This window comes from Lepidochelys kempii, chromosome 3 (genome assembly GCF_965140285.1).
Source record: "Lepidochelys kempii isolate rLepKem1 chromosome 3, rLepKem1.hap1, whole genome shotgun sequence".
NCBI lineage: Eukaryota > Metazoa > Chordata > Testudines > Cheloniidae > Lepidochelys > Lepidochelys kempii.
In genome coordinates, this window is record NC_136382.1 from 95,464,412 (window position 1) to 95,492,153 (window position 27,742).

Genomic DNA, 27,742 nt, shown 5'->3' on the forward strand with positions numbered 1-27,742 from the left:
GCATGGTCCACAGCCATCTGTGGCCATTGGGGATGTTAACAATAGATTAAGAGTTTCCATATGAGATTATAATCGTACAGGCATCAGAACTACACATATTTACACAGGCTACAGTCAATTGGGGGAAGGAAGAAAAGGTATTTTGTAAGATGTGTGATCAGAGGTTCCTAAACAGTGCTATATGTACTACTGGTGGTACGTGAGCTATATGGTCTAGCCATTCATTTTGCAACAATTTTTTAAGGTGATGGTATGTGAACCAATGAAATTTGGGAGCTACTGGTATAGATAACAACACTACTCCTTAAAATAAACCACCACAGGCCAGATCATCTATGCTATAAATTGTCATGGTTCCATTGACTTCAATAGATATTTACAACAGACCCTATATTTTCAAACATTGGAGGATTTGTGAATTCTCCTAAAACAGGGGCAATCCACATTTCTTTTGAACAGGTTGAGCACAAATACAGTCCAAATTGTATATTTGCAATGGGTTCAGCAGTTTTGTGGTGAAACTTTGGCTGTAAATACTTATGGGGAATGAATAAAGTCTGGTGCAAACTTAAAAATGTCTGAAGCCATTACAGAAAAGGAGCCTGAAATAAAGATTATATTCCAAACTGCCTCATGAAGCTGACAAATTCTTTGAGCATGAAATATCAGACTAGGTTTTGTTTACTCTGTGCTGCAAGTTGTGCATGATGTCCCTTTAAATACTCCTTATTACATTTCCCTTACTTCCTTTTGCTGTAGGTTCAGATATATAAAGACTTTTAGGTGAAGTTTTCTAGGATGTACATTTTAGTTGTATTTCTGAATGTACATAGTCAGCATTCTCACTGTGTGTGAAAAGGGAAATCTGAATAATGCAATGTCCATTCACTCATCTTTATCGGTGACATACAGTACTCTAATTACACCCTAAAAAGTGCAGCAAAAATCTATGAGGAAGCAACTTCACACAGAACCTACTGCAATCAAGATAAAAATCAATGCATTTGTAACCATGACTGTGTATGGCTCTTCCTCTCAAGAACATCTGCCCATTCTATTATCCTAATCATTTAACCATATTTCTCTCTGAGTTAAGTATAACAAAGCCACAAAGCTGACTCTGCGTGTTAAAAACCAGAGCAAGAATGCCCATTAGGTATATTTTATTAAAAAGTTAAACAATCATAACTAAGAGGTCTAGATTATGTCCCATTTGTTTCCACAGCAACTGTGACCTCTATGAACCTCTCTAGGAGAAAGACAGCCAGGAAATTCTGCAGTGTAGCTGGATGCATGATAAACAGGACTAGACTGAGGAAGTGCTCATTATGGACTAATAAAAGATTTAAGACAGTTTTCTGAGGTCAAGGGCCTAGAAAATGAGCCTACTCTACTCATGTAAGTGGACTCTTACCAGCATTTTGTGCAAGGTCTCAAGAAGTAACAGAACATCCTACCAACTCAGACCTATGGGATTTACCAATACTAGGCTCACCTTAGCTTTTTGCCTGCATGAAGAAGGTAAAAAGAGCTATGTTGAGTATGGATTTTTCATATATTGTGTATCTATCAGTGGCTTGAAAAATTACTACAGGTACTGAATGGGTATAGACCAAAAGATACGTGAAGTGATTGTACTGTATGTGCTCATGCTAGTAATTACACTTTAAAATATTAAACCTTTAATAAAAACACAATGTAATTACTTCTGGCATTGCATGGATTTTAATAATGACCATTTCTTTTATGTATTCTTACCTGAAGTTTTTTTTTTTTAATATTGATTTAAATGTAGTTGAGTTAAGAATGGCAATTGTAGCAGGTCCTGAAATCTATGGAGATTTTTAGTCTGCCTTAAGAGTGTTTTTAATATACATATATACACACCTATACATACAAACACATATATACACCTATAGAAACACACACACATGCATATATATATATGTGTGTGTGTGTGTATGTGGTTCTATAGGTGTATATATGTGTATACACACACACAGACACAAACACAAATATATTCTTCATTGTTGTATTGTGTAATGGAATATTGTTGATGCCATTTGTAGTACTGTAAAAGCTATGTTATCCAGCACTTTACCAACTGGAAAGCTTGAGAAAATGGCATTTTGGGCTGCTGGATCCAGGCGGCTCCTCACAAGAAGCAACATGTCCCTGCTGCTCCTAGGTGGAGGAATGGCCATGGGGGCTCCATGCTCTGCTCCCACCCCACCCCGCCCCAAGCACTGGCTCCACAGTTCCCATTGGCTGAGGACTGCAGCCAATGGGAGCTGCAGGGACAGCACCTGGGGGCAGAGGCACCATGCAGAGCCACCTGGCCACACCTCTGCCTAGGAGCCGTTTGCTTGGAGCCACCCAGCTTCACCCAAGGTGAGCCACTGGGATCTGGCACCCCAAAACCCCTCTTGCACCCCAACCCCCTGCCTGAGCCCACTCCTGCACCCAAACTCCCTCCCTCCATTGGTTAACTAACTCTTAGTTAACCGGAATTTTTGACTGACCAGCACCCCCCATTCTTCCAACATGCCGGATAACAAAGCTTTTACTGTATAATGTATCAAATTTGAAATTCAATAAAACATATCTAGAACCCAGAAGTCATTCAATGTGTCATTTATGGTACAGTATTCAGGAGCTGCTGAATGATCATCTTTGTATTGTCATGGGAACTTTCAGGGAAAATGACATAGTCAAGGACAAATTTTAGGAATGAGAAAGATGCTTTTTTAATGGAAAAAGTAAAGGATTTCATATGGAGTCTGATCCAAAGCCCTCTGAAGTCAATGGAAATATCCCGCTGACTTCAACTGGGTCAGGTCTGCAGTTTGTCCATACAATGCCAGCAGAAAATATATAACACTGACTAGTTTACCATTTTAACTTGGCTGATATTCATTGATGTTTAGTATAGAGTAATTATTTTAAATATCAGGCCTGGTGATTCAGACGTGCATCTTATTTTGAGGGAACAGTATTGTTTCCCTTCCTAAAAAGATTAACTTCGCATTGCTTGAGTCATACGCATAACAACTAATCCTGTTATTTCTGAATGTGACTAGACAAATAAGCATTGCATTATTCCACAGACCAACACAAACAGTGCAGAAGCAATCAGATTAGAATAATTAATTAAAGATAGGCCAACCAGCTGGTAAGAAAGTGTAGATAATTCACTCAACACTTTTGAAGGGCAAGAGGCAAAGTGAGTATATAGTTACCTGCATAGTCGCTACATTCAGTTTGTACTAACTCCAGGGTTGTTCATTCCCAGTTTGCCATTCCCCCAAGGGGGTTTTAAAAGAATGATAATGTAGCTTCAAAACAGACTGACTATCAGACACAGTCATGTCATTCTAAAATATGCCTATATGCTTTGTTTGGGCAGATTCCCCAGCTATCACATTAAATAGTGCCTGGGTATTTCAAATCCAGCTCATCTCAATCTTCCATTTATTCTTAAAACCTTGGCATTCCTTGTTCTTGTCTGAAATGATGAACACTGAGCCCAAGAGCACTTGTTTTGTTTTGAACTTGACTTGATGGGGATCCAAATCATCCCACAAGAGATTCAGCTGCAGAAACAAAAGTGGTATGTGCATCACCCTGTTTGTCCTCGCCCATCCCTCCCACCTCTGCAGGTTCAGGGATTAATTTACAAGAAAGGATTAAAGAAATTAACTATACATATCTGAAATAATCAATGCTTAAAGGGTGACAGAGCAATACTGTTATCTTGATGAAATGTTCAGTTGCTCTTGCAAGGTTCAACAACAGGTTCTCCATTAGGAGAGCAGATTAAAAGTTCTTCCTCTGCTGAACTGACTAAACCAGCCAGTCAATCAGTCACTGAGAGGGTGCTCACTCTTCCAGAGAGCAACCACCTCTCAACAAGTAGGCTTGTTTTCTTAGAGGAGCTTTAATTCCACAATACCAATTGCAATGGAGAAGCAGCCATATGCTGAGCCAGTTGTCACTGCAAGGTGAGTAAGTAAACTGTGGGATGGAGGGGAAGAGGAAGAGGCCCTCGAATTGAGCAGCTTCTTACATAAATGATATCACCATTTCCACCTTAAGAACCCATTCATTAGACAGTAGGGATAAAATTTTCAACAGTGTCACAGTGACTTAGGAGCCTACGTGCTCGTGTCAAAAGTTATGTAGGCACTTTGGAGATAAGTCTAATTGAAAATCAATGGGAGTTATGTGTCTAACCATCTTAGTTGCTTTTGTAAATCTCAATCTGCATCTGTAAATGCCTAAATACCTTTGAAATTTGGGCCTAAGATACTTTTGAAACACCAGAAGGGATTATTGTGGTAACACAGGCCATAGAACTTCCCCAAAATAATTCCTAAAGCAAATTTTGTAGGAAAAACATTGAATCTTGATATACAAATTACCAGTGATGGGGAATCTACCATAACCTTTGGTAAATTGTTCCATTGGCTACTTACGATCAGTGTTAAAAATTTACACCTTATTTCTAGTCTGAATTTGTCTAGCTTTAACATCCGTCAACTGGATCATGTTATACCTTTCTTTGTTAGATTGAAGAGCCAATTATCAAATATTTTTCCCCACATATGTACTTATGGACTGAAATCAAGTCATTCAATCTTCTCTTTGTTAAGCTAAATAGATTGAGCTCCTTGAGTCTATCACTATAATGCATATTGTCTAATCCTTTAATCGTTCTTGTCTCTGATCCTCTCCAATTTATCAACATCCTTTTTGCATTGTGGACACCAGAATTGGACTCTGTATTCCAGATGCAATAGTTACACCAGTGCCAAATGCTGTTTGCGTCTGCTCAGATACGTGTAACCTCATTTTTACCATAAGACCAAATTTGACTATGTTTGTCTCTTGCTGAGCTGGGAAGCATCAATAAGGTAAGTAGGCTTGTTTGTCATTTTCTTAGAGTATAGGGAGCAAGTATCTACATAGGGGCCTCCAGTATTTAGTTTACAAAGGTATGTGCAAAGTAAAACCAAAAGGAAATATTCTTATATCCCATAAATCCACTATTTATTACAGTCCAAGACACCTAGCACCAAGAGCCTGATTCTCCATTGCCTTCTGCTGTACATTGTCATGTAGACACCTGTGCGAAGTGAGTATGAAATACTACCAAATCAAATTCTCCATTCACCTACACCAGTTTTATATCTACTTTGCACAAGTAAGTGTAAATGGCAATACAAGGAGCAAGGCAATAGGGAATTGGGATCTAAGGCTTTAGGGGGTAAATTAGGATGTCACATGGGGCTATAACTATGAGTAACAGGGAAAATTAAGCAAAGGAAAATTTAGGTGGAATTTAATAAAAAATTTCTTAACTTTGAAATCTATTAAGACTGAGAATAATCTTCTAAAGCGATTCAGACATTTAAAACTAAGCTAGATAAAGAACTTGGAGAGATACAGTATGGAATCATTTTGCATTGTGAGAAGGATGAATTAGGTGACCTAATAGGTCATCTCCATCTCCACTTTCTATGATTTTATTATACAAAGCCCCACAAACAGGAAATTTTAAACAACGTTGAAAGATAGAGGAAAACCAGCACATAACATCACCAGCTGGCAACAATGTAAATCTTAACTCAGACTTTCTATGGGTTAATAACCATAGCCCCATCTTCACGGTAGCCTGCATAGCTTGTGTCTGAAGGGAAAAGCAGCTATTAGTGGAGAATGCCAGGAAACAGCAGGTGAGTCATAAACAGAACCCAGGGGAGGATAGAAAAAGAAGTAAGGATGGGTCTGAGATGCTAATAATGCCAGGAGCAAGTTATTAGCTAGGAACGAATCAGTCTGCAACACAGGAGACGAAGCCTAGAGCTCCAGTAAACCAGACAGGGAACCCAGATGTTCAAAATGAGAATTGTGGGTTTTGCTCCATGGATAATAAAATAATGATGATGATGATGATGATATAATACCACAAGCAGAAGCAGAGCCCTTTTTTGCTGAGGGCTGTACAAACACACAGGACATCCTGGCTCTGCTCCAATATGCATAGGGTATAGAGACAAGACACAAGTGAGTGTAACAAACAATCAATCAGAGGGAAGCTGTTGAGGGAGTACCAGGGTAAAAGCAATAAGCAACTGCAAGTGCATACTCTTACAATGTGTACAACTCCAGGTTTCTGACTCACATATTTTTTTGGCTTTAAAATTATAATTTTAAAAATTCCCTATCAATTCATAATCTTCTGTCCTCCCTTAACTTTTGCCCTTCACATATACATCTCTGAGTAAGGCAACCCTAGGCAACTCACTGCTGGTTATCTTTCTGTTATTTTATTTATATATTTGTTTCCCCCATTTCTCTCTCTCCTAAGCTATCCCCAGTAAGCCCCACTCCTCCAGCATTATTAGTTTCCTCCATATACAGCTACCAGCCACCTCTTGGGGAAGAGTCCACACTTGTAAAAACCCTGTAAAGGCCAATTTGAGGAAATGCCCAATTAAGCTATCCTTCTTTAACACACCTTAACCTCCACAATCATATTTCATCAATTTCACAGATAGAATTTGCTGCTCTACAGATAAGTCCCATGCAGCTCCAAAATGTACAGTAACACATGTACATCCCATATTCTTCACAGTCGCACTATAACAAAAAAACAGCCTAACTCTGGCCTCAGTACTATCAATATACAGGCCTGTTAAGCATCCATGGACCAGTGAATGGTATGAAGTGTTATTTTCTGGTAGGACAGTATGACGTTGGCATTTAGTGGCATCTCTCCTTTCAACTGTGCATAAGGTTTTCTCTGCTTATTTTCTTTTCAGTTGATCTGGGACCAAAAGCCCCTGCCCCCCATTCAAGCCTCTTGTAGTAGTGTGCTGTGTCTTGGCTCCATCGGTGGTGCCAAGAGTGTTTCTATCAAGTACAATATTATGCCATTCAACCATGGCTAGTTCGCTGTTGTTTGCTGGCTATACTGGAAGTACTGCCCAGGAAGGTGATACTTCTCAGAAGGGTTTCATGTTTGGCTGGCATTTTAACATTGTTCCAGAGTGTACCACCTTCCAGGAGTGACCATTGCAGCATGGTTGGCTGGGAGGGGAACAGATATAAATAATAGCTACAGATCTCAAATTCATTCCTTTAAGAAAGGACACTTACATATGGTAATGTTCAGGAGGAGAAAAAGCAGGCAGACAAAAGAAAAGAACAGATAATTGGCCACCAGATGTCACCACTATTTCTCTTATCAGTAGAAAACAACTATGTAACATGAGGAATGCACCAGGTAAATGTGGGCAGGGAAGCCATACAAATGAAGGGTTTTTGTGCAGATCAGGAATTTAAAAACTGGTCATAGGGATTTCTTTGTCTGCCTCTATAAAGCAGAGTAGCAAAGGCCAAACTGTGGGAGAATAGAATGGCCTTTTCTCCTCATTTCCCCTGGATCTGTGCCCTTTTGCAAGTTGCAAAGACTGGCATTAAACAGCACAGAGTGAAGGACAATACACCTGCCATCAGACCATGCAAAAAAGGCAGCAGAGAGGCCCTGTCCCCTCATCCCTGAGTATCTCAGTTCTACTCCCTGCACGGCTATAATAACATCCCTCCTCCAAACACAGAAGACACAGCCATTCCTCCCACGGACTATCAGGCATGTCACCTCCAGGCGCTGGTAGAGTGCCTCACTGAACCCGCATAGGTGAATATTTCAGATACATGACAGTGTCAAGGTAATAATTTTAATCTTTACATTTGAGGGCAAATGCAGCCTCATCGTTTAAATGTCCCCAAGCAGGTTCACTTGAATGCAACAAAGGCAGGACTAAAAGACATTGGTATTCTGAGAGCAGGCAGCACACCAGATTATCCCTGTCCAGTACAGGAGTTTAGAGGGACCGCTGCCGTGTCAGGGATGTCCAAGTACAAACAGGCACATCACACACACTAATCTATGATAAGCAGCTTGTTGCACTGAGGACCTCCCTTGTTCCATCCTGGGTTGTTGTTGCTTTTTGGTGGGTACCTGTGCATGCCATGCACAAAGGATTTGTCTGCACAGACCAGATCCTGAGAGGTTCTAAGCCCTTCCTGAGCAGATCAGTCCCTATATTTGTAAGCAGTAGCTGTTTTCACTAAACGCCATTTGTACGTTCTGTGTAATAGGCTTTCTTCCAAAAGGATGGATTTTCAGAAAGTACTGAACACCTACCTTCCAAAGGATAAAAATAAACAAGCAGGCCCCTTTTTCAATCACGTTTCAAGTTGGATACCCCAAAACGGAGGCACTCAAAATCACCGCTCACTTTTGAAAATCTTGGCCATTACTCTTGTTACCCCATCCAGACTTCTCTCAGCAAGACTCCTTCATGAATGTGTGCAGATATGGCTCTATATTTGTCCAGCCTCGTGGAGTAGGGGTTTTTAAACAGGATTTTGCAGACCCTTATTTCTGCCAATTATGTTTGTTTAAGAGAGACCTCTGAGTTTATAACAACAGAATTATCTGTTTTTCAGAACAATTAGCACAATGTTTTTGTACTAACGGAAGGTCAGAGGATTAATGTGTTTTATCTACAATACACTTTTAAAAGCTAATTAAGAATCCTCCAGTTCATTTTGTACTGAGCACATTCAATATTAGTCTACTCTGCAGCAGAGAGAGAGAGAGAGAGAGAGAAAGAGAGATGACAAGAGGGGGTTCAGAAAGAGAGAGAATTTGCCTGCAAACAAATGCACCTTAGAGAGACAGTTAGCAGGGGTGCTGTAATTAGGGGTGCTGGGGATGCAGCACGGTTTAAGGTTTTGTTCACTGGCCTTTCAGCACCCCTGCTAAAAAACGGCTCCAACACCACTGGCGGTTAGTACAGAGCTGTGCAAAAGTACATTCACGTAATGCAAGGGGTAAAATTGCAACACGGACCAAAAAACCCACAACACCTTTCATTTGCTAATTTGCATTAATCTAAAACATTAATCAGAAAATATAAAGGATATGCTGTGAGGTGTAAAATGTTTTCCCTTTAGATGGGGAAAAGGTGGGAGGGAGGGGCAGAGTTGCCCTCAAAGCATTATTATGAGGCTCTCTCTGCCTCTCAGTCAACCACACATGCAGACCATCATTTCACTATAGGAAGAGACTGTGTTAACAGGCCTTGTGGAAGCTGTGAGTTTTATGGAGGGATTTGAATGACAGGATGAAGCCCAGCTTGGGGGATAGGGTTTCAGGAAGTAAGTTCCAGGTATAAAGGGGCCTTGTAGAGCAGACAGTGCAGAAACAAGCATGGAGGACACAAAGGGAAATGAAAGAGTTGATGGGAAACAGAGAGAGACAAAGTCAGAGAAGTAGGCACTAAGAGAGGTAAAGCAGGGCTTTGAAGGCCTGGGCAAGGAGCTTATATTTAATGCAATAGACACTGCCTGTCCTTTTAATTAGAAAAGGTAAAAATAATTAAATAATCCTGCTTTTGGTTGCTTATTCAGACTGAAAGTTCAAGCCTTCCAAAGTTCACCACTCTGCAAACTCTGCTGTTTCTGCCCAAAGCATGTAAATACAACCACACACTGAGATTGCTCATTTTAATCAAATGTGGCAATTATTGCAGGTTTAAAACCTTCTAGGGATAACAATATATGCTGCCACTCAATGCTAAAAAAGAGAACATAAATTCAAAGAGCAAGTCCAATGATACATAACAGTGACATGTGTAACTAGAATATATTATGGATTACCATCTTCTAACACAGAGACTAGTAAAGTCTTCAAAAATGCATCAAACTAGGGAGCGAAAAAAAAAGGACAGAAATGTGGGACTGTCTTGCTCTGTTTAATATCTCTCTCTCCAGCATCGTTACGATGACTCACAAGGTTTAGTAATAGAAGATGAACATGTTAATAACTTTATACTGCAGTTTGACCATAAAATGTAATCTTTTAAAACTCTATATGAAAAGCAAGTTTAGAGTCAGGATAAAGTTATAAGGGTCTTTTTGAATCACCATCTTAAGTTATGATATTTTATTTTTAAATCTATATTTATACATTTAAAGATGCAATTTAACTTTATACTTCAGTAAACTTTATGGAATATATATCCTCTCAGTTTATGATGTAATTTAACATGAGATCTGAATAATTAGAAAGCATAGATCGTGCCAGGAATACCTGAGTTGTAGGCCTGGCTCTGATAATGCTTCCTGTGATCCTGGTTTTAACCCTTTCAGTGTGGTGTTAGGCTCTGTTCCATTCTATTCCTATACTGTGATCATCACCATTGGATCTAAATGCCCATTAACTGTTATTACAATTGTGAGTACTCAACACCTCTCAAAAAAAAAAATCAACCCTGGCTATCACAAGATGAGTATTCATAAATGCTTTTTTCTGAGCTCCTCCTCATAAGGTTTTGCATGAATAGATCAGCCCTATTTGTATACATGACTAATAGAGATGTTATTGTAAGTTCTACTATTGTCTTTTGAGTGGATATGTCTTCTTTAAGAATTAGTATAAAAGTTTCTGTCTTTGTTACTTTAATCCTTTGCATTTTGGAGTTCAGAAGCCTTATCAGTAACCTCCTTCCTATTATATCACATTAGCTTACATCCACAAACTGCAAACATTAAAGATCCTTATGTGTACACTAGAACAATACTGCTAGAGTTAGTTGTCCCAAGTGTTCAAAAATCATAAATTAGACCCCCAAACTCATGAGATTAGCTTGGAAATTACAATAATGTTAAAATAATAAATTGTGGGTTCTTTTTATTTGCCTTCTGGTGTTTGAGCCTTTAGGGTTCCTGTTTTCAAGCCTTTCTCCCTAATCATGAGAGTAGAAAAGTACCTTTTCTTTAATAAAAAGCTGAGATACCCCCTTAATCACATGACTCCAGCAGATGGGACTTTAAGAAAAACACCAAATAATGCATGACGTGTGATAAAAATAATAAGAGTTGGCAACACTGTAAACTGTAGTTTGTCTCCTCCATTATGATTTCCTGCTTTTAGGGGTTCAAAAGGAGATAGCATCAAAACCAGATGTTTCATTTCTGAATTACATGGCATGTAATGTAGTTTCCTTCCCCAAGGACTATGCCTTGATGTGGTGGGACAGCTTGCATGGTGCCATGACCCTGAAAACTATGCTAGTGGGAATATAACTGGTAAGGTCACCTATGCCAGGCTGAAGACTAGAAACCAGACCAAAGGCAGTCCACCAATCCTCCTGGTAGGGCCTGGTTGGGAGTGGGCTAACAACTGCTCCCATAAAAAAACAAGGCTGTTATGGAAACCTACACTACTGCTCAGCTCAACAAACCGAACCTAATTCAACTTAACTCATCTAGACCTAAAAGAGAGAAGATGATACAAAGTGGCCAAACCTGAAAGGAAGCTACTCCTCTGACAAATCTTCTCCATCCTAAATCCGTAACTAAAATGGGTATCTGGAACATGTAAACGCTATATAAGTCTGGTAAAACAGCCCAAGTAACAAAAGAAATGGACAAATATAAACTAGATATACTAGGCCTAAGTGAAGTGAGATGGGTAACATCATGACAAATAACTGTCACCTGGACACATCCTACTATATTCCGGGCTACTGAATGCCAATGTCATGAACCGGGATATGGGGTCAGCCTTAGCAGTCAGACCAGAAATGGTCAGGCCTAGCACAGATGTGGTCAGAGCTGGAGTTACAAGCCAGGAACAGAGCCAGAGTCAGGACCCAGGGACCAAGCAAGGCTGGAGCAGACTGGAAGGACAGTAGCAAGGTTGGGAATAAGCCAGGATCAGGGCTGGAGTAAGGCTAGTGAGGCAAGGAGAGATTGCAGCTGTGGGGGTATGTATAGAGCAGCCACAGATCAGTTGTTGCTGTTAGGCTTAAGAGCAGGGTTGCTGACTTTCTCAGCCAAAGAGGCGGAGTAGTCAATCAGGCAGCCCTGCTGTGGCTCAGCTGTGCTCATAGGCTCCCAGGAGACTGGGCAGGTACAGCGGCAAGTCCTCATTCCTGGCAGCGGGTAATGTACATAGAGATGGCATAATCTGATACTGTCAAGGAGGGCAGCTAAAAGCCTGACAGATTTATAACACCACAATTTACATCAAAGTTTCAGAAAGTGCCCATTATTCAGTGCTACTCTCTAACAAATCTAGCTAGCCAATGGGAATAAGAAAACTTCCGTGAACAGAAGTAGCCAAGGTCCTGAAAAGGGATGTCCTCCTGGTAACTGGAGACATGAACACGAAAGTGGGGGTGGGGGGGAAGCAACAATACAGGCAGGGAAGTAATTATGGGAAAATAAGGCCTTTGTTAAATGAACAAAAATGGGGAAATATTTGCTGATTTTTGTGGAATGAATGATCTGGTCACTGGAGGAACTATTTCCCCTCACCGTACTATTCACAAGATAACTGGCAGGTAGCCAGACCACAGAACAGGGAACAAAATTGATCACATTGCAATTCTGCGCAAATGGATAAGAACTTTAGAGTCTGTATATAACAGGAATGGAGCAGAGACAGTAACAGATCATCAACCTGCTGACCCATACTCATGGAGAAAAGCAAGCTAACACAAATTATCTCCAACCTATGCACAATTAGTCGGGCTGAAAATCAACACAGAGAAAATGAAAATCATGAGAATCAACATCCAACAAGAAATACCAATAACACTTTATGAGGTTGGCATAGAAGAGGTCCAACACTTTGCAATTCTTGACAGCACCATGAGCAAAAACGATGGAACAGATGGAATAGCAAAAACCAGACATGCCTCTTCAACCCCAAAGCCAATCTAGGGAAACAGAGTCTTTTCCCTCCTAACTAAGCTTTGACTATTTAACACCATTGTAAAGTCTATCTTACTGAATGGTGCTGAAATCTAGAGACTTATCAAGACCTTATTATCTAAACTTCAAGTTTCTCTAAACAGCTGCCTTAGACAAATCCTCAACATTAGATGGCCAAAAAAAAAAAAAAAAAAGACAAATAAAGAGCTTTGGAGGAGGAAGAAACAGAAATTGATAGGACAGAAAATTATGGAACAAAAATAAAGATGGCGAGAACACACATGAAGGAAAGAATCAAACAACATAAGACAGGCACTGGACAGAAATTCCCAGGGCAAGAGGGGATGCGATAGACCAAGGAAAACTTGGAAATGCACAATAAAAGCAGAAATGAAAGATATTAAAATGACATGGGAAGAAGCTTCATTTGAATTTTAAACATGCTTGAACATGTGTCAACACTAAATCATTACTACAATGATTGCAAATTCTAGTGTAGACAGGACATTAACATTTGTTCCTAGTTATCACTTTAAAAAAACAGCCCTGCTTTTGTCTACACTCAGTAGTGCTGACACAGTATTCTTGTCAGCAAGTTAAAGAAGTATGGGCTGGATGAATGCACTATAAGGTGAGTAGAAAGTTGGCTAGATTGTCGGGCTCAACGGGTAGTGATCAATGGCTCCATGTCTAGTTGGCAGCTGGTATCAAGTGGAGTGCCCCAAGGGTCGGTCCTGGGGCCGGTTTTGTTCAATATCTTCATAAATGATCTGGAGGATGGTGTGGATTGCACTCTCAGCAAATTTGCGGATGATACTAAACTAGGAGGAGTGGTAGATACGGTGGCAGGTAGGGATAGGATACAGAGGGACTTAGACAAATTGGAGGATTGGGCCAAAAGAAATCTGATGAGATTCAACAAGGATAAGTGCAGAGTCCTGCACTTAGGACGGAAGAATCCAATTCACCGCTACAGACTAGGGACCAAATGGCTAGGCAGCAGTTCTGCGGAAAAGGACCTGGGGTTACAGTGGACGAGAAGCTGGATATAAGTCAACAGTGTGCCCTTGTTGCCAAGAAGGCCAATGGCATTTTGGGATGTATGAGTAGGGACATAGCGAGCAGATCGAGGGACGTGATCGTTCCCTTCTATTCAACATTGGTGAGGCCTCATCTGGAGTACTGTGTACAGTTTTGGGCCCCACACTACAAGAAGGATGTGGAAAAGTTGGAGTGAGTCCAGCGAAGGGCAACAAAAATGATTAGGGGTCTGGAACACATGAGTTATGAGGAGAGGCTGAGGGAACTGGGATTGTTTAGTCTGCAGAAGAGAAGAATGAGGGGGGATTTGATAGCTGCTTTCAACTACCTGAGAGGTGGTTCCAAAGAGGATGGTTCTAGACTATTCTCAGTGGTAGAAGATGACAGAACAAGGAGTAATGGTCTCAAGTTCCAGTGGGGGAGGTTTAGGTTGGATATTAGGAAAAACTTTTTCACTAGGAGGGTGGTGAAACACTGGAATGCGTTACCTAGGGAGGTGGTAGAATCTCCTTTCTTAGAAGTTTTTAAGGTCAGGCTTGACAAAGCCCTGGCTGGGATGATATAATTGGGGATTGGTCCTGCTTTGAGCAGGGAGGTTGGACTAGATGACCTCCTGAGGTCCCTTCCAGCCCTGATATTCTATGATTTCATGTTAAAGCATGTTTGTTAATATTATTTCTAACACAACTCATTTCTCCCAACATAGAGAAAGCCTTAGACAACTAACTACCTATTTCCCCTGCTACTTGTTACCATTTGGACCTAAAATTATTTGAATGTGAAATAACTATCCCTGAAAAAATTATGGCCAGAGCTGAACCCCACTTTACATATACTACTTTTTTAAAAAAAATCAAGCATCCACCAGCTATCCCAAACATGGAATACGTTGAGTGGGGTTACTTATGCCACAGTTTAATTTGGTGTCAGGAGTGGGGAGAGGGTGACTTATTTCTGTCCAAATCCCAAATCCACAGAATAAGGGAGAACCCCGCAGACTTAAGTAATGGGAATTTAAATATTAACCTACTTTAAATGTATAAACACTGAAAATACATATATTAAATAATCAAACGTCTATTGAAAAACCCGACATATTTCAATTTCTTACCTGCTTTTTTTATTTCAGGGACAGTCGTCTCAGGGGATTTCTTTTTTTCTTCTTCTTTTTCTAAAATTTAATTAAAGAAAGTCATTTGATATGATAGAACTATGAATCACACATTCAAATATGCAGTCAGCCAAGCCCTGGTGGGCACATACTGAAAAAATGTGACTTATTTTTGAATTTAGATCAGATGATTCTAGCCATTGCCCACACCTAGTCACAAAGCAATCAGATAAAAAATGAAAATTAATCAGTCAGCATCAATTTTGGATAATCTGGATACTTAATAATTCATGAAAGGCCAGGCAAGACTCATCAGTGCAGGAATGTGGTACCTTTTAATTTAAGTTACCAGTGGTAGCTGCAAATCTTATTCATTACTATCAAAACGACATGGTACTGATGTCATTGAAACTGGCATGCAGAGTCCAAAGCTATATGTCCCACCATTTTCACATATGGCAATATAGCCATGTCCTGTTATATCAGGGACAAACATTACAATTGCCATGGACAGCTTCACAACCAGGGGGCTAAACCACCAGGTTTGCCATTGGTTCTCTGGCTTGTCAACCAGGAAAAGCCTTAAAATATTGACACTAACTGAAAAAGTAGTAAAACATGGGATGGTGATGTTACTAAGGTATGGGAAGATCGTCCAATAGGAGAGCATTGTGGTACTGCAAGTTTAGGGTTTGATCTGCCACCATTGAAGTTAATGGGAATTTGGCCATTGATTTCAATGGGAGCTGGATCAGCCTCTCAACAAACTTTCTAATTCCATGCCTTTCTTTTTAGTTTCAGGAATAGCTCTCTTCTCTTGAGTTATCCTCTTTTCCTCTTCTGTTCCTAAGAAAAGATTTAAAAGAAGTTCAGTTGATTTTTTATATCTTACTAAAGAACAATGACCCACATTTTATAAAACAATAAGGTAAGAGACTTGAACAAGGCCCAATACTTAAACAGAGAGTGAGGCAAAAAGACAGCATAGTTGTGGGAGGACTTGTCTACCCAGATGTGTCTCATCTCTATGGCACCCACACTGGTAAACCATGACTACTTGTGACAGATGTTTATACTTATATTAGGCCAAACTGTGCCATTGGGTAGATCAACCTGTTTCAGATGGTACATATTCCCTCCGTGCTGTGTCTTATTAAATCTACCCAGTTTTGGCCAACTGAAGTATGCTTTGGAAGATTTGCCATCACAATGCAGAAAACGTATATCTGGAGATCAGTCCATGCAACGGAGAAGACATGCAAATCTGGACCAATTAGTCACTTATTAAAAACACTACTGTCATCCCCTCAAATATATAAACATGCTCTATGTTCCAGCAAGTCCACACAAAGCTGAGGATAGAATTGGAGCCAGTGTGTGCACCAGGTAATTATTTAAGAAATAGGCACTTATTCAATCAATTATACCAATTAACCTATTATAAATACAATTTTTGAAGTGATACAGTAACCCTGCATTTGTTCTGACTTAGTGCTTCCCCTATAAATCCTGACTGACAATAGAAAAACTTGCAAGAGATACTCAGCAATAAGTGCAGAATACCATCAAAAGCCTATATAAATAATATACCCTCATAACATTTTTATGAATTGGACCTTTAAACGTGTCATTACAAGATATCTGCTATTCATGGTGAATTGCAGTTAAACCATTGTCTACTAAAGAACATGACTATCTTTTAAATTCATTTGTCTCTATTTTATGGATTCACTGGGAAACTTGGAAATTAGCTTTTTCTCTATGAAGGCCACAACAATTTAATTACTTATTGCATAAGTGTTATTAATTGGTAGAATAGAATTAGGTATGAGCCATCAGGAAACTCCTTTCCTGTTGTCTTTCTCTCTCTTTGTTAGGGAATGAATTCCCATTAAATGCTAGTAAAATAACAGCAAACATATTTGCCCTTTGTATTGCCCACCCCACAGCCATCCAGGTTTGGCCTTTCAAGTTGTGTAGTTATGGGTATCAGCTGAGTTAGCAGAGCTATAGCTTTTTATTTTGTGATGCTTTGCTATTATGAATATGTACAAGAAGCTAGCCTATATTGTTATACAGAATAGCACATGCAAAAGATCATGAGTCCATAAAGTGAGACTCTTTCTTTCCTTGAAAATTGTTCTGGGGTAGAAGAAGCTTTTCTGAAGCTAGCAAATCCAAGCAACAAATATGCTATTAGCCCTTGCATAAATTCACATCAACAGAAAGAAAAAATTAAGTTACTTACTTTTCACTTCCTTAGCTATCACAAGAGGCTTTTCTTCTGCATGAAAACATATATAAAAAGAATATTCTTAAAACAGGGAATGCAAAAAAGTTAATTACAATACGGCACAGCATGCTTTCAGAAATTAAAGAAGCAAACAAAAATATGTGTGACTGATACAAAAATAGACACTTTCTTAGACGTTATAAACCCCTTGGTCTTTGTGAACTGGTTTCACAAATACGAGTACATTGCATAAAACAGGGGGACTAGTTTATCAACATGAAGGAATCTTACTGAACCAAATTGGCTCTGACTTTCTAGCAGACATGATAAATCCCTGGTTAAATGTTGAGCAGTATCTCAAGATTTAATCAATTTTAAATATATTTGGTCATTTTCACCCTTTTTATTAGCTTGGGAAAACTAAAGACGAGTCCCTAGTGATTCTTCTACAAACTGTTTCACCCAGCTGCTTTTATGTGCCTCATATTCCCCCATTTAGTCCCCAGTTAATCATGATTAAGTTTAAGCTGACCATTGGTTACAAACAAAGTAATGATTTGCTTATACGTACGCATATGGTTAACCAGGGCACTGATCAAGCAATGCAAAGTTCAAAAATTGTGTGCAATCAGCAATATGGACATTAGTAGAGGTAAAGAAAATATGCATAACAACATAAAAACTGTGAGCATATGACTTTTTATGTTGGGCCACATCCTCATCTGTGCCCAGCTTCCACTGATCCTGGGGCTGGTTCTCTACTAGTCCCATTCCCTCTGCTCTAAAACAGGGGCAAGTGGGACCCCTCACTAGGGAAACTCGGTTGCTTGCTGTCTCATTTCAGCCACCAGAATGATCCAAAGGAGATCAGGCTGCCTCTCAGGATCTGGCCTATTATCGAAACCACTGATGCTCAATTTGGAAGCACTGGAAAGTGACTTGAGCACTACATGAAGTGAGAAAAGACTAAAAAAAAAATCATGTTCAGCCATTGTGTTAATGTTTCCTTTGTGAGATGACACAGTGTGGCTGCAACTCAGTTTCACCATATATCAGTGCTATCAGTGCTATCAGTGCATCAGACAGCACAAAATCCCCTGTCTTTGGTGCTCTGTTCACTGTTCCTGAGGGCAGGAAGAGTAAGCGGCGCACCAATCAGATCTGCCATGTTCAGAGATTCCTGCAGTGCTCTGAAAAGGCAACCTGTGCCTTGACAGGCAGGAAACAATAATCGAGCCCCAACTGCAGATCCCAATTCTAGAATTCTTACCAAATCAAAACTATATGCAAATGTGCTCCTGTGATAGGGTGCAGGGTAACTGCTCCACAATGGAAAAGGAGTTAACTCCAGCTCAGCTTTCCTTTCCCCTTGCACAGGTTTCAGAGGAAGGGCCCTTAGAATATCTGCATAAAAAAGGGAGGGAAATGCCTTTGGGAAGTCCGGTTTCACAATGGGGGCCTGGAGGACTGGGAGAAATCCCATACTGAACACAACTGTTTGCTTTGCAAAGTCATTCCACCAATGTATTCTACTATAATAAATTGCCACTGCCACCCTTCTCCAGCGTACCACATTCTGAGGGATGTCATTCATTGTAGCCCCAACATTATCTAAGTTTCACACAGATTTGATGTCCCTTACTATTATTGTTGCAAATTATAAGGAATCATTAAACTGAGGTTATAGAAAGAGTTATTTACAGTAAAAGAAGGAATCCCACCTAATTTTAAGTGTCCTGCATGAGTACATTTTCTGTGTCCTACATACTGTCTTTTTTGTGTATCACATTCCACATTTGGACCATGACAAGTTAAGAAGTATGTCTAATGCCAACAGAAAACTTGCCACATCTGAAGCATAGAATGGGTGAGCTTCTTCCAAGCATAAACTTAACTAAATGGAACATGAAGGGCTAAATGCCGCGCGAGGGTATATGAATCAACAGGTAGCTTTTGGTACATGGCCCAGAAAATAGAGATATAGGGAATTGTGAGAATGGCAATGGAGGACTATCTAAACTTGATACAAAAACACATGGTAAGACGTGGAAAATCTGCCATGTAGACGTACCATAACATAGCAGGCAGAGAAAATAAAGGAAACTAGCCAACCCTGTTCAGGCTGTATGCAGGGTTTGAACTCATGGCCTTTAGCACTAAAATAATGAACCCCTTCTGTTAATCTAAAGGATTAATTCCTATAACTAGAAGCTATAGCAGGCTCATAAACCTCTGTGGACCAACCACTTATGGGGGATATGTAATAGACACTGAACAGCAAGTTACACAATCAAATTCAGAAGGATTTTGATCATTCAGAAGCTTACTCTAGCTGTCCTCAAATATAATTCAATATAGACAAATATAAATAATTAGTTGGAAAATCAGGAGTCAACCTAGGAAATTTATGCTACAAGAAACAATCCTCCAGGAGACTGACCAAGAAAAATGACTTATGTATTATCATTTACTAAACAGTAGTTCAGCACTACTCTACCGAAGACAGACAGTAGATTTTCTCAGAGAGATGAAGTTCAGAATTTATTTTGTAAAGTACTTTTTAGACCCCATCTGGAATGTCATCTGCAGCACTAGCCCCCATACCACTAAATGGGAAACCCAGGCAAAACTATTACATATGAAGGATAAACAACATACGGAACAGGTTACTGGAAAATTGATTGATGCAAATTGATTGACGCAAAGAAAAATTCAGTATTAGTTTAGATTTATTTCTGAAGAGGAGGGGACTGAAAGATTTGCTGAAAAAGCAAGAAGGTGGATTTAATACAAACAAAAAAAGATATAGTGGGTTGAATTGCCTTCATCGGTTTCTACAACTTCTCTTGTTCTCTACCTGTGATGTCAAGTACTTCTTGAAAGGCAGGGGGAGGAGAGGTTACAGTATTATTAACATGCAAAAAGTGTACCACTTCAAACTAGGTTTGGGAGTAACAACAGCCTGTTGCTGTGCCAATGCTGGGGAGATCTAAATTTAGGAATGCACTTGAGTTACAAGGCCTGGTGTTACACAAGCGATGCAGTCTGTCTGGAGGAGGAAGATATTGTGAGCGTCTCTTATCCACACATACCTTCCCAGATGCTCCAAACAGTCACATTAGTGCTGACTCTGAAAGAACTTGTCTGCCCATCCATCACCTCTAAGAAGAGGAGGTAAGGAAAGTGCCAAAATACTGCCATCCATATTGTGTGTTGTGGAGAGGAATATGTAGAAGTAAAAATAACTAGTGGGAGTGAATGTCAAAAGGTTTGGAAATGGTTTGGTTCAGATAACATACCTAAAGTTCAGATGCTTATACAAAGTTTATCTGCACTTATCAAAATCCCTGCTGTCTGGAAATCCCAGGATAAAAGCTTTCATGGGAGACTTGATATTGTCTGGTTTTGTGAAATATTACAACAGCCTTTCTTGTCTAATGATTCTGGTCTTGGAAGAAACGAGGAAGTACACAGAGATGTACAGAAAAAAGAAAACCAAACTGACTAAAACAAAAGTTAATTTAGTTTATCGGAACCTCAGAGAAAATTTCATTCAGTTTCAACATAAGTTTTGGGTAAAAGTCTGCACTTAATTTTATGCAAACCAACTTGCACACCTTAAATTCACATAATTTATGTTTTTAAAGAGACATGAGAAACAAAAAAGTATATTTTAAAAATAAAGCAAATTTCCTTATCTGTTAAGAATACTTTTCTTCTTTAAACCAGAGTGAAATCCTGGCCCTTGTAAAGTCAATCAGAATTTTACAATTGACTTTAGTGGGGACCAAGATTTCACTCTAAAGGTTAAAAGACTAATTATATTTTTGCTCTTTATGCTGTTCCATTCCTTTTTTGCATTTCTCTTAACATGGAGAATAAAATTAGACTGGTCAGATGAACTTTGGGTTCTAGTCGTTTTCACATGCATTAGCTGCAAAATGCTGCAGTGTTGGATTGAAACACTGAAGGGGAATTAAAAGAAACTTCATGGTAACATTTCTATTGATATTAAGTTTCATGGACACTTAGAGGTTTTTTAAATGAAATCTAAATTTGGGGTCAAATTTGACTTGAAAAGTCCCTTTAAAAAGCCATTTCTTAAATGAGTTTGTCCTTTTTGATCCAATTATTTTCTCTGAGGGAAGTAACACTGTCTGTGTTGATCAAGTTACTGAAAAGTCCATAAAGGTCACAAAAATCCAAATCAAATTGATCTGATGTTTGCAGAACTGCTATTTTTAACATGTAAGCCTTTTTGTTTGGCTTACCTGGGCATGTCTGGGCCAGAATTAAGTTCAGTAACCACTGCAAATCTTTTTTACACTGTACCTTTTCATTTCAGTCAACCAGCACAATATAATGTTTTCTTAGACTAAGCAAGTGAAGGAATAATGAGGCACAGAGGTCACTGATGACACAGTAAAACTTGAGCTCCTGGTGAATTTGTACTGATTTTGTCTTTGAAGCTATTTTACTGTGCTCAAACCCAAATCTCAAATATTATTTGGAAGCTTTGAAGATTGCTACATGTAGACATTTGCTAGAGCTGTGGAAAGTATGCAAGTAGCACTATCACATCTGAAATTCTTGGTGCTTTCCTGTGACCCACACAAGAGTTCGTGATTTCCCCATGGGGTGATGACAGACTTTCCATTTCATGCCTGTGTTGAATTAAGCACAAAAACTGTTTGTTAATAACATGGAGCCATATGCTCTCCTCACTAAAGAACACAGAGGGGAGCAAAAGAACACAAATACCAGTTTAATGAAGCTAGACAGTACACACAGGGGAAAAAGATAGGTGGCATGCTAGCCTCAACTATGTAGCCAAGAACAGCCCCTTTACTTGCACAATGGGAAATCAGGGTGTGTGGCTGGTGGGGAAAAGAGCCAGAGAGGAGCCACTGTGTGTGGCATGATCACCATGATCATAAAGTACACAGAAAATTGCTGCAGTGGCTAATGCTGATTGGGTTTGCATTCACCTTGTTTGTGGCTACAGCTCCTACTCAGGAGGGGTAGGAGCGCACGGCCAAGTAAGTGAGGCAACATCAACACTGTCTGCATTTGGGCAGCACAGGGGACAGGCTGGGAAGGGTATGGAATGACCCCTTGGAGGGTGTATGCATCTGATTAGGAATCTCTGTGGTTTGGGAAAAGGAGATGCCTGGCCACTAGAGGAATTGTAGGCCTTGACTCCTGCTCCGTCTGAAATGGTGCTATCCTTGCCTCTCTAAGGAAATATGGCATAATTGTATCTCAAAGAGCAACACATCTTTATCCAAGTAAGTTTTTCTCAGTCATGGTGCTTTTACATGGAAGGAGCTGCTAATTACGTGTGGCGATTTGGAAAACTTAAAAAAAAATCCCACTTATTTAAAATACTTGTTTTGGCTTTGTTAGGTAAATTTTGGTGAATGCTTATTTTTAATGTAGTTTGTCTGCCATGCTAATCTGAACAAAAATAAAGTTAAATGATTGAAATCTGCATAATGAAACCCTATGCAAATATATATGTATTTAAATCCAGTGTTCTAAAATTTAGTAGGTTCTTTCCAATGACTGGTTAATTTTTTTCTTCTCATCACTAAAATAGAAGAATTGCAGAAGTGCCTCGTTTCATTAGATAAAATGTCAAGGGCTTTCTGAAACAGTGAAGAGTTAGACTTTTCCTCATCATAGCTAAATCATTAGTGTTCATAGCTAAAACTTGTAATCTAAACCAATGAGCATATTGCTTTGAAACCTTGTTCATATCATCTCAAAGTTTTTGCTATCTTTACAGTGGATTCAGGGAGTTATTAAAATAATTTGTTTTATATACTCTAAAACCCCCAAATGAACCTTTTAAAAATCACATTTATTTAGTAAAAGATATTGCTACAGGATATCTAGTTAAAGATTTCTAGATTATTTCCAACAGATTCCTTGTGAAAGGTGGGCTAAAGCATAACACACTGCATTATGGTATTTCCAACAGAGACTTTCCACTATCTCTTGGCCTGGAACATTTAAGATCAAGCTTAGACTCATTTGCTGTCTTCTGTGCCACATAATAGAGAGGAAAATATGAACCACAACAAATACTAGCTGATATGAGCACACATTACATACAGTATATTGATTTGGAATGCTTTCTGTTGTATTTAAACTGTTGGTTCACTTCCATTAGAATCCACTTGTTTTAAACGTAAATGATTTCATTGTACAAAAGGAAAAAAATGATGTACTGTATTATGAAGTACCATGTGTCTGAAGGAAAAAAAGGTCACTGATAGATGGTGCCCAGACACCAGCACGGTGATTTATACAAGAGAACCACACTTCCATATATCAAGGAAGATTTATCAAAGTTTGTATTGGCTTTAGTAATGTAGATATCCTTAGTTATTTCTGCCAGTGTTATATTCATGGACTGAGGCTGTAAACTGGAATTTCTCCTTGAGCCAGTTAGATGCCATATGTCATATACAGTATGTTAGCTAGATGCACATTTCTAACAAAAGCCACTCTCATGCTGAAACTCAAGCATGAGTTTCAGCATGAGAATCTGATGAGGTTCAACAAGGACAAGTGCAGAGTCCTGCACTTAGGATGGAAGAATCCCATGCACCGCTACAGGCTGGGACTGACTGGCTAAGCAGCAGTTCTGCCAAAAATGACCTGGGGATTACAGTGGACGAGAAACTGGATGAGTCAGCAGTTGCCAAGAAGGCTAACGGCATATTGGGCTGCATTAGTAGGAGCGTTGCCAGGAGATCGAGCCAGCGTTGCCAGCAGATTATTCCCCTCTATTTGGCACTGGTAAGGCCACATCTGGAGTACTGCATCCAGTTTTGGGCTCCCCACTACAGAAATGAAGTGGACAAATTGGAGAGAGTCCAGCAGAGGGCAACAGAAATTATTAGGGGGCTGGGGCACATGACTTATGAGGAGACGCTGAGGGAACTGGGCTCATTTAGTCTGCAGAAGAGAAGAGTGAGAGGGGATTTGATAGCAGCCTTCAACTACCTGAAGGGGGTTTCCAAAGAGGATGGAGCTAGGCTGTACTCAGTGGTGGCAGACGACAGTACAAGGAGCAATAGTCTCAAGTTGCAGTGGGGGAGGTCTAGGTTGGATATTTGGAAACACTATTTCACTAGGAGGGTGGTGAAGCACTGCAATGGGTTACCTAGGGAGGTGGTGGAATCTCCATCCTTAGTGGTTTTTAGGGCCAGGTTTGACAAAGCCCTGGCTGGGATGATTTAGTTGGGGTTGGTCCTGCTTTGAGCAGGGGGTTGGACTAGATGACCTCCTGAGGTCTCTTCCAACCCTAATCTTCTATGATTCTATGATTCTATGAAATGCAATTTGTGGGAAGAAAACAAAGCAAACTGGTGAGCAGAAACAAGAAAACCACACACAGAACAGCAGGGAACTGAACACATGTGGCAGAACTTCTATTTCAAATGAGGATGCACAGAAGAAGAAAGTAAAGCAACAGAGTTAGAGGAAGTGGGCGAGAATACAAGAGACAGAAGCATACTCAGGTCAGAGCAAACAGGGCTATGGATAATGGGCTTGTTCAAAGCACAACCAGTGCCCCTACTTTCTCTAGATGGCAATATATGGAGTTGAGAGCAATGCTTCAAATCCATATGAAAATTCCAAAGGCAGATAAAATATAAGATTTAAAAGGGGCTTTGTCATTTCATGCCATGGCTGAGGAAGCTCTTGAAGTACATAACACTAGTTGACTATGTACCTACCAAGACCTTCATATTTTCTGATTTTTTTTTAAAACTCAGTGTTGTTTTTTGTTCCTCAGTCCTGGTTGCTCCACTGCCTTTGTAAAACTGGCCTGAAACTGTCAATTTCAAAATCCCCCACTGCACTTTGGGGAGTATTATCCATAATAGCATTAACTTTTTAAAAAGAGCCAGCCAAATCAGCAGAGTAATTATTTGGTCTTTCCCTTCCAGACTGGATTAGCAGCCTGGTCAGTTGCACCCAGAAGTTAATATCAGAGGGGATTAGCAATGCCCACCCTTGAAGAACATAGAAGGGTTTGCAATGCCTAGCCTTATTTCCCCCACATCTGAGACTTGCAACAACAGGTTAGATTTTTGTCGGGGGAGGGGAGGACGGGAGAGGTGGCAGTGACAGGCAGGGATGGATAGAATTTAATATATAATAACACTTAGTAATTATCCAAGGTCCACTGAAGAAAGTGGTCATTCTTTTCCAGTGGACACTGGATCTGGCTGAGACAGAGATTTTCATCTGAAAAGATCAAAATGCTTGACAAAGAGGGGTAGCTACATCCATTTCTTCCAGTGAGGTACCTGAAGTACAAAGAGGTTGAAACTGGGGCGAGATCACATAGTATGTCAGTGGCAAAACTGGGGACAGAACATAGATACATACCGACCACCTCAATCTAGGGAATTCATAAACCATATTACTTCCCATCAACTGTTGGATTGCCCCATGCCCCTCTTCCGGTGCTGTCTTTATCCTAACATTGACATTTCAAGCCCTGAACAATGGCTAATCTACTTCCAGGCATAAACAATAGTTTGGATGAGTGGATTCTCAGTCTCTCTGAACCAGTGTGCTCAGCCCTACAGTGTGCTCTCTTTACATCCTGAGAAATTGTGTTAAATGAAGTGGTAGGGTGGGAGATCCTTTTATGGATGCCCAGCCAGCCAGTTAGCTATAAAATTCCTCTTAGTAGCTGTTCTCTACTTGCTTTACCTGTAAAGGGTTAACAAGCCCACAGGTAAAAGGAAAGGACTCAGCACCTGACCAAAAGGTAAAAGGAAAGGACTCAGCACCTGACCAAAAGAGCCAATGGGAGAGCTAGAACTTTTTAAAATTGGGAAAATCTTCCCTTTGTCTGGGTGTTGTGGGTCTCCTGGAAAGAGGGGAACAGGGAGCAGTTATGCTGTGAGAAACTGAAGGCCAGATATACAAATCATCAGATCATATCTAGAACTACTTATTTAACAACCCAGATATGTAAGTAGATTAGGAATGTTTAGAAAGATGTGATTAGGTTTATTTCTGTTTATTTCTTATTGGTTTGTGGACTCCTCTGTGCTAATCCCAAATGCTTTTGCTTTGCTTGTAACCTTTAAACCAGATCTCAAGAAGGTTATTCTTCATGTTTAAATTTTGTAAGTGGGGTATTTTTAATCTAGCAAAAGCCTAAGTTCCAGATGTATTTTCTCTCTTTTTGGTTTTAATAAAATATACCTTTTTTAAGAACAGGGTTGGATTTTTGGTGTCTTAAGAGGTTTGTGGATGTTGTTTAATTAGCTGGTGGCAACAGCTGATTTCCTTTGGTTTCTTTCTCAGCTCTTCCCCGGCGGTGGGGGGGTTGTGCGGGGGGAGGTGAAAGGGCTTGAGGGTACCCCACAAGGAGGAATTCCCAAGTGCTCCTTCCTGGGTCCTAAGTGGTTTTTTGCCCTTGGATGGTGGCAGCATCTACCCATCCAAGGTCAGAGAGAAGCTGTAACTTTGGGAGTTTAATACAAGCCTGGAGTGGCCAGTATTAATTTTTTAAATCCTTGCGGGTCCCCACCTTCTGCACTCAAAGTGCCAGAGTGGGGAATGAGCCTTGACAGATGTATTCCTCTACTTCTACTCTTTTTCTTTGTTGTCAACCAGTTTTTAGGTATATTCCTGCTAACTGGCTAACAAATTTCCTAATCTGCTTCCTGCGTACCATTTTATCAGAAGTCCTACATTAAATAAATGATGCACTAATTCTTGTTTACGCCAACATCTTAGTTAACACTTGATTTCAAAGAATTAATTATCATTTGCAAAGGCCTCTCTGGTTTTTCCTTATCATATAACACTCATGAATTGGTTAGTGCTTATTCAAGTGCTTTGCAAATTTAAAGTCCTAAATTTGTACTAGTTATTCTTACTGTCACCTAGGTCAGTGGTTTATTACTCAACGATTTCCTCCCAGTTCTGGAATAAGATTTCATGGACTACAGTCGCCCTGAGCACCACTATCTCCTTTCTCAAACATAGATACCATACTGGTGGCAAAATATCAGCTATTTATATCAGACTTTTGTTAGTAGCTCTTCCTTCTTCATTTCCTTAAAAATTCTTGAATGAATACCGTTCAGTCCTGGTGACCAGACCCTAAGCCTTAAAAAGAAATGAGTTGTGCAATTCTGTGCATACAATATGTCCCCAATTTGTGTTTGCCAAATGGGTGCCTAATTTGCACTCACAGTTACTGTAATTGTATGCGTAAATGATCTAATGACACACACAAATGACCGGTGAGACACATAAATGATCATTTCCATGTGCAATCTCAGTAATTGCTCATAATTTTGAAAATGAGGAACTTAATATTAATTTGATCCTAGTTCATGTTGTACAACAGTTATATTTAAAGATTTCCCTTATCACACAACAAATGGAGCAGTCTTTTTCCATTATATCTTTTTTCCATTATTGTTAATTGGTGGATAAGGGCATTTAGTGCTTAACACAATAGGAACCTCTTTTTGCTGATAAGCAGGGTTCAAATGTTTTGACTCAAGTAGGCA

The 27,742-nt window shown here is 39.7% G+C and overlaps 1 protein-coding gene across 1 annotated transcript in view; it reads right to left on the minus strand.

Moving 5' to 3' along the window:
- TRDN (triadin) overlaps positions 1-27,742 on the minus strand; it is a 260,739-nt gene that overhangs the window by 138,337 nt on the left and 94,660 nt on the right. Inside the window, exons 11-13 of the mRNA XM_078852185.1 lie at positions 17,196-17,231; positions 15,731-15,793; positions 14,948-15,007 (exon numbers count right to left, since the gene is read on the minus strand). Of these exons, the coding sequence (XP_078708311.1) occupies positions 14,948-15,007; positions 15,731-15,793; positions 17,196-17,231 (159 nt within the window). The remainder of the gene's footprint in view (positions 1-14,947; positions 15,008-15,730; positions 15,794-17,195; positions 17,232-27,742) is intronic.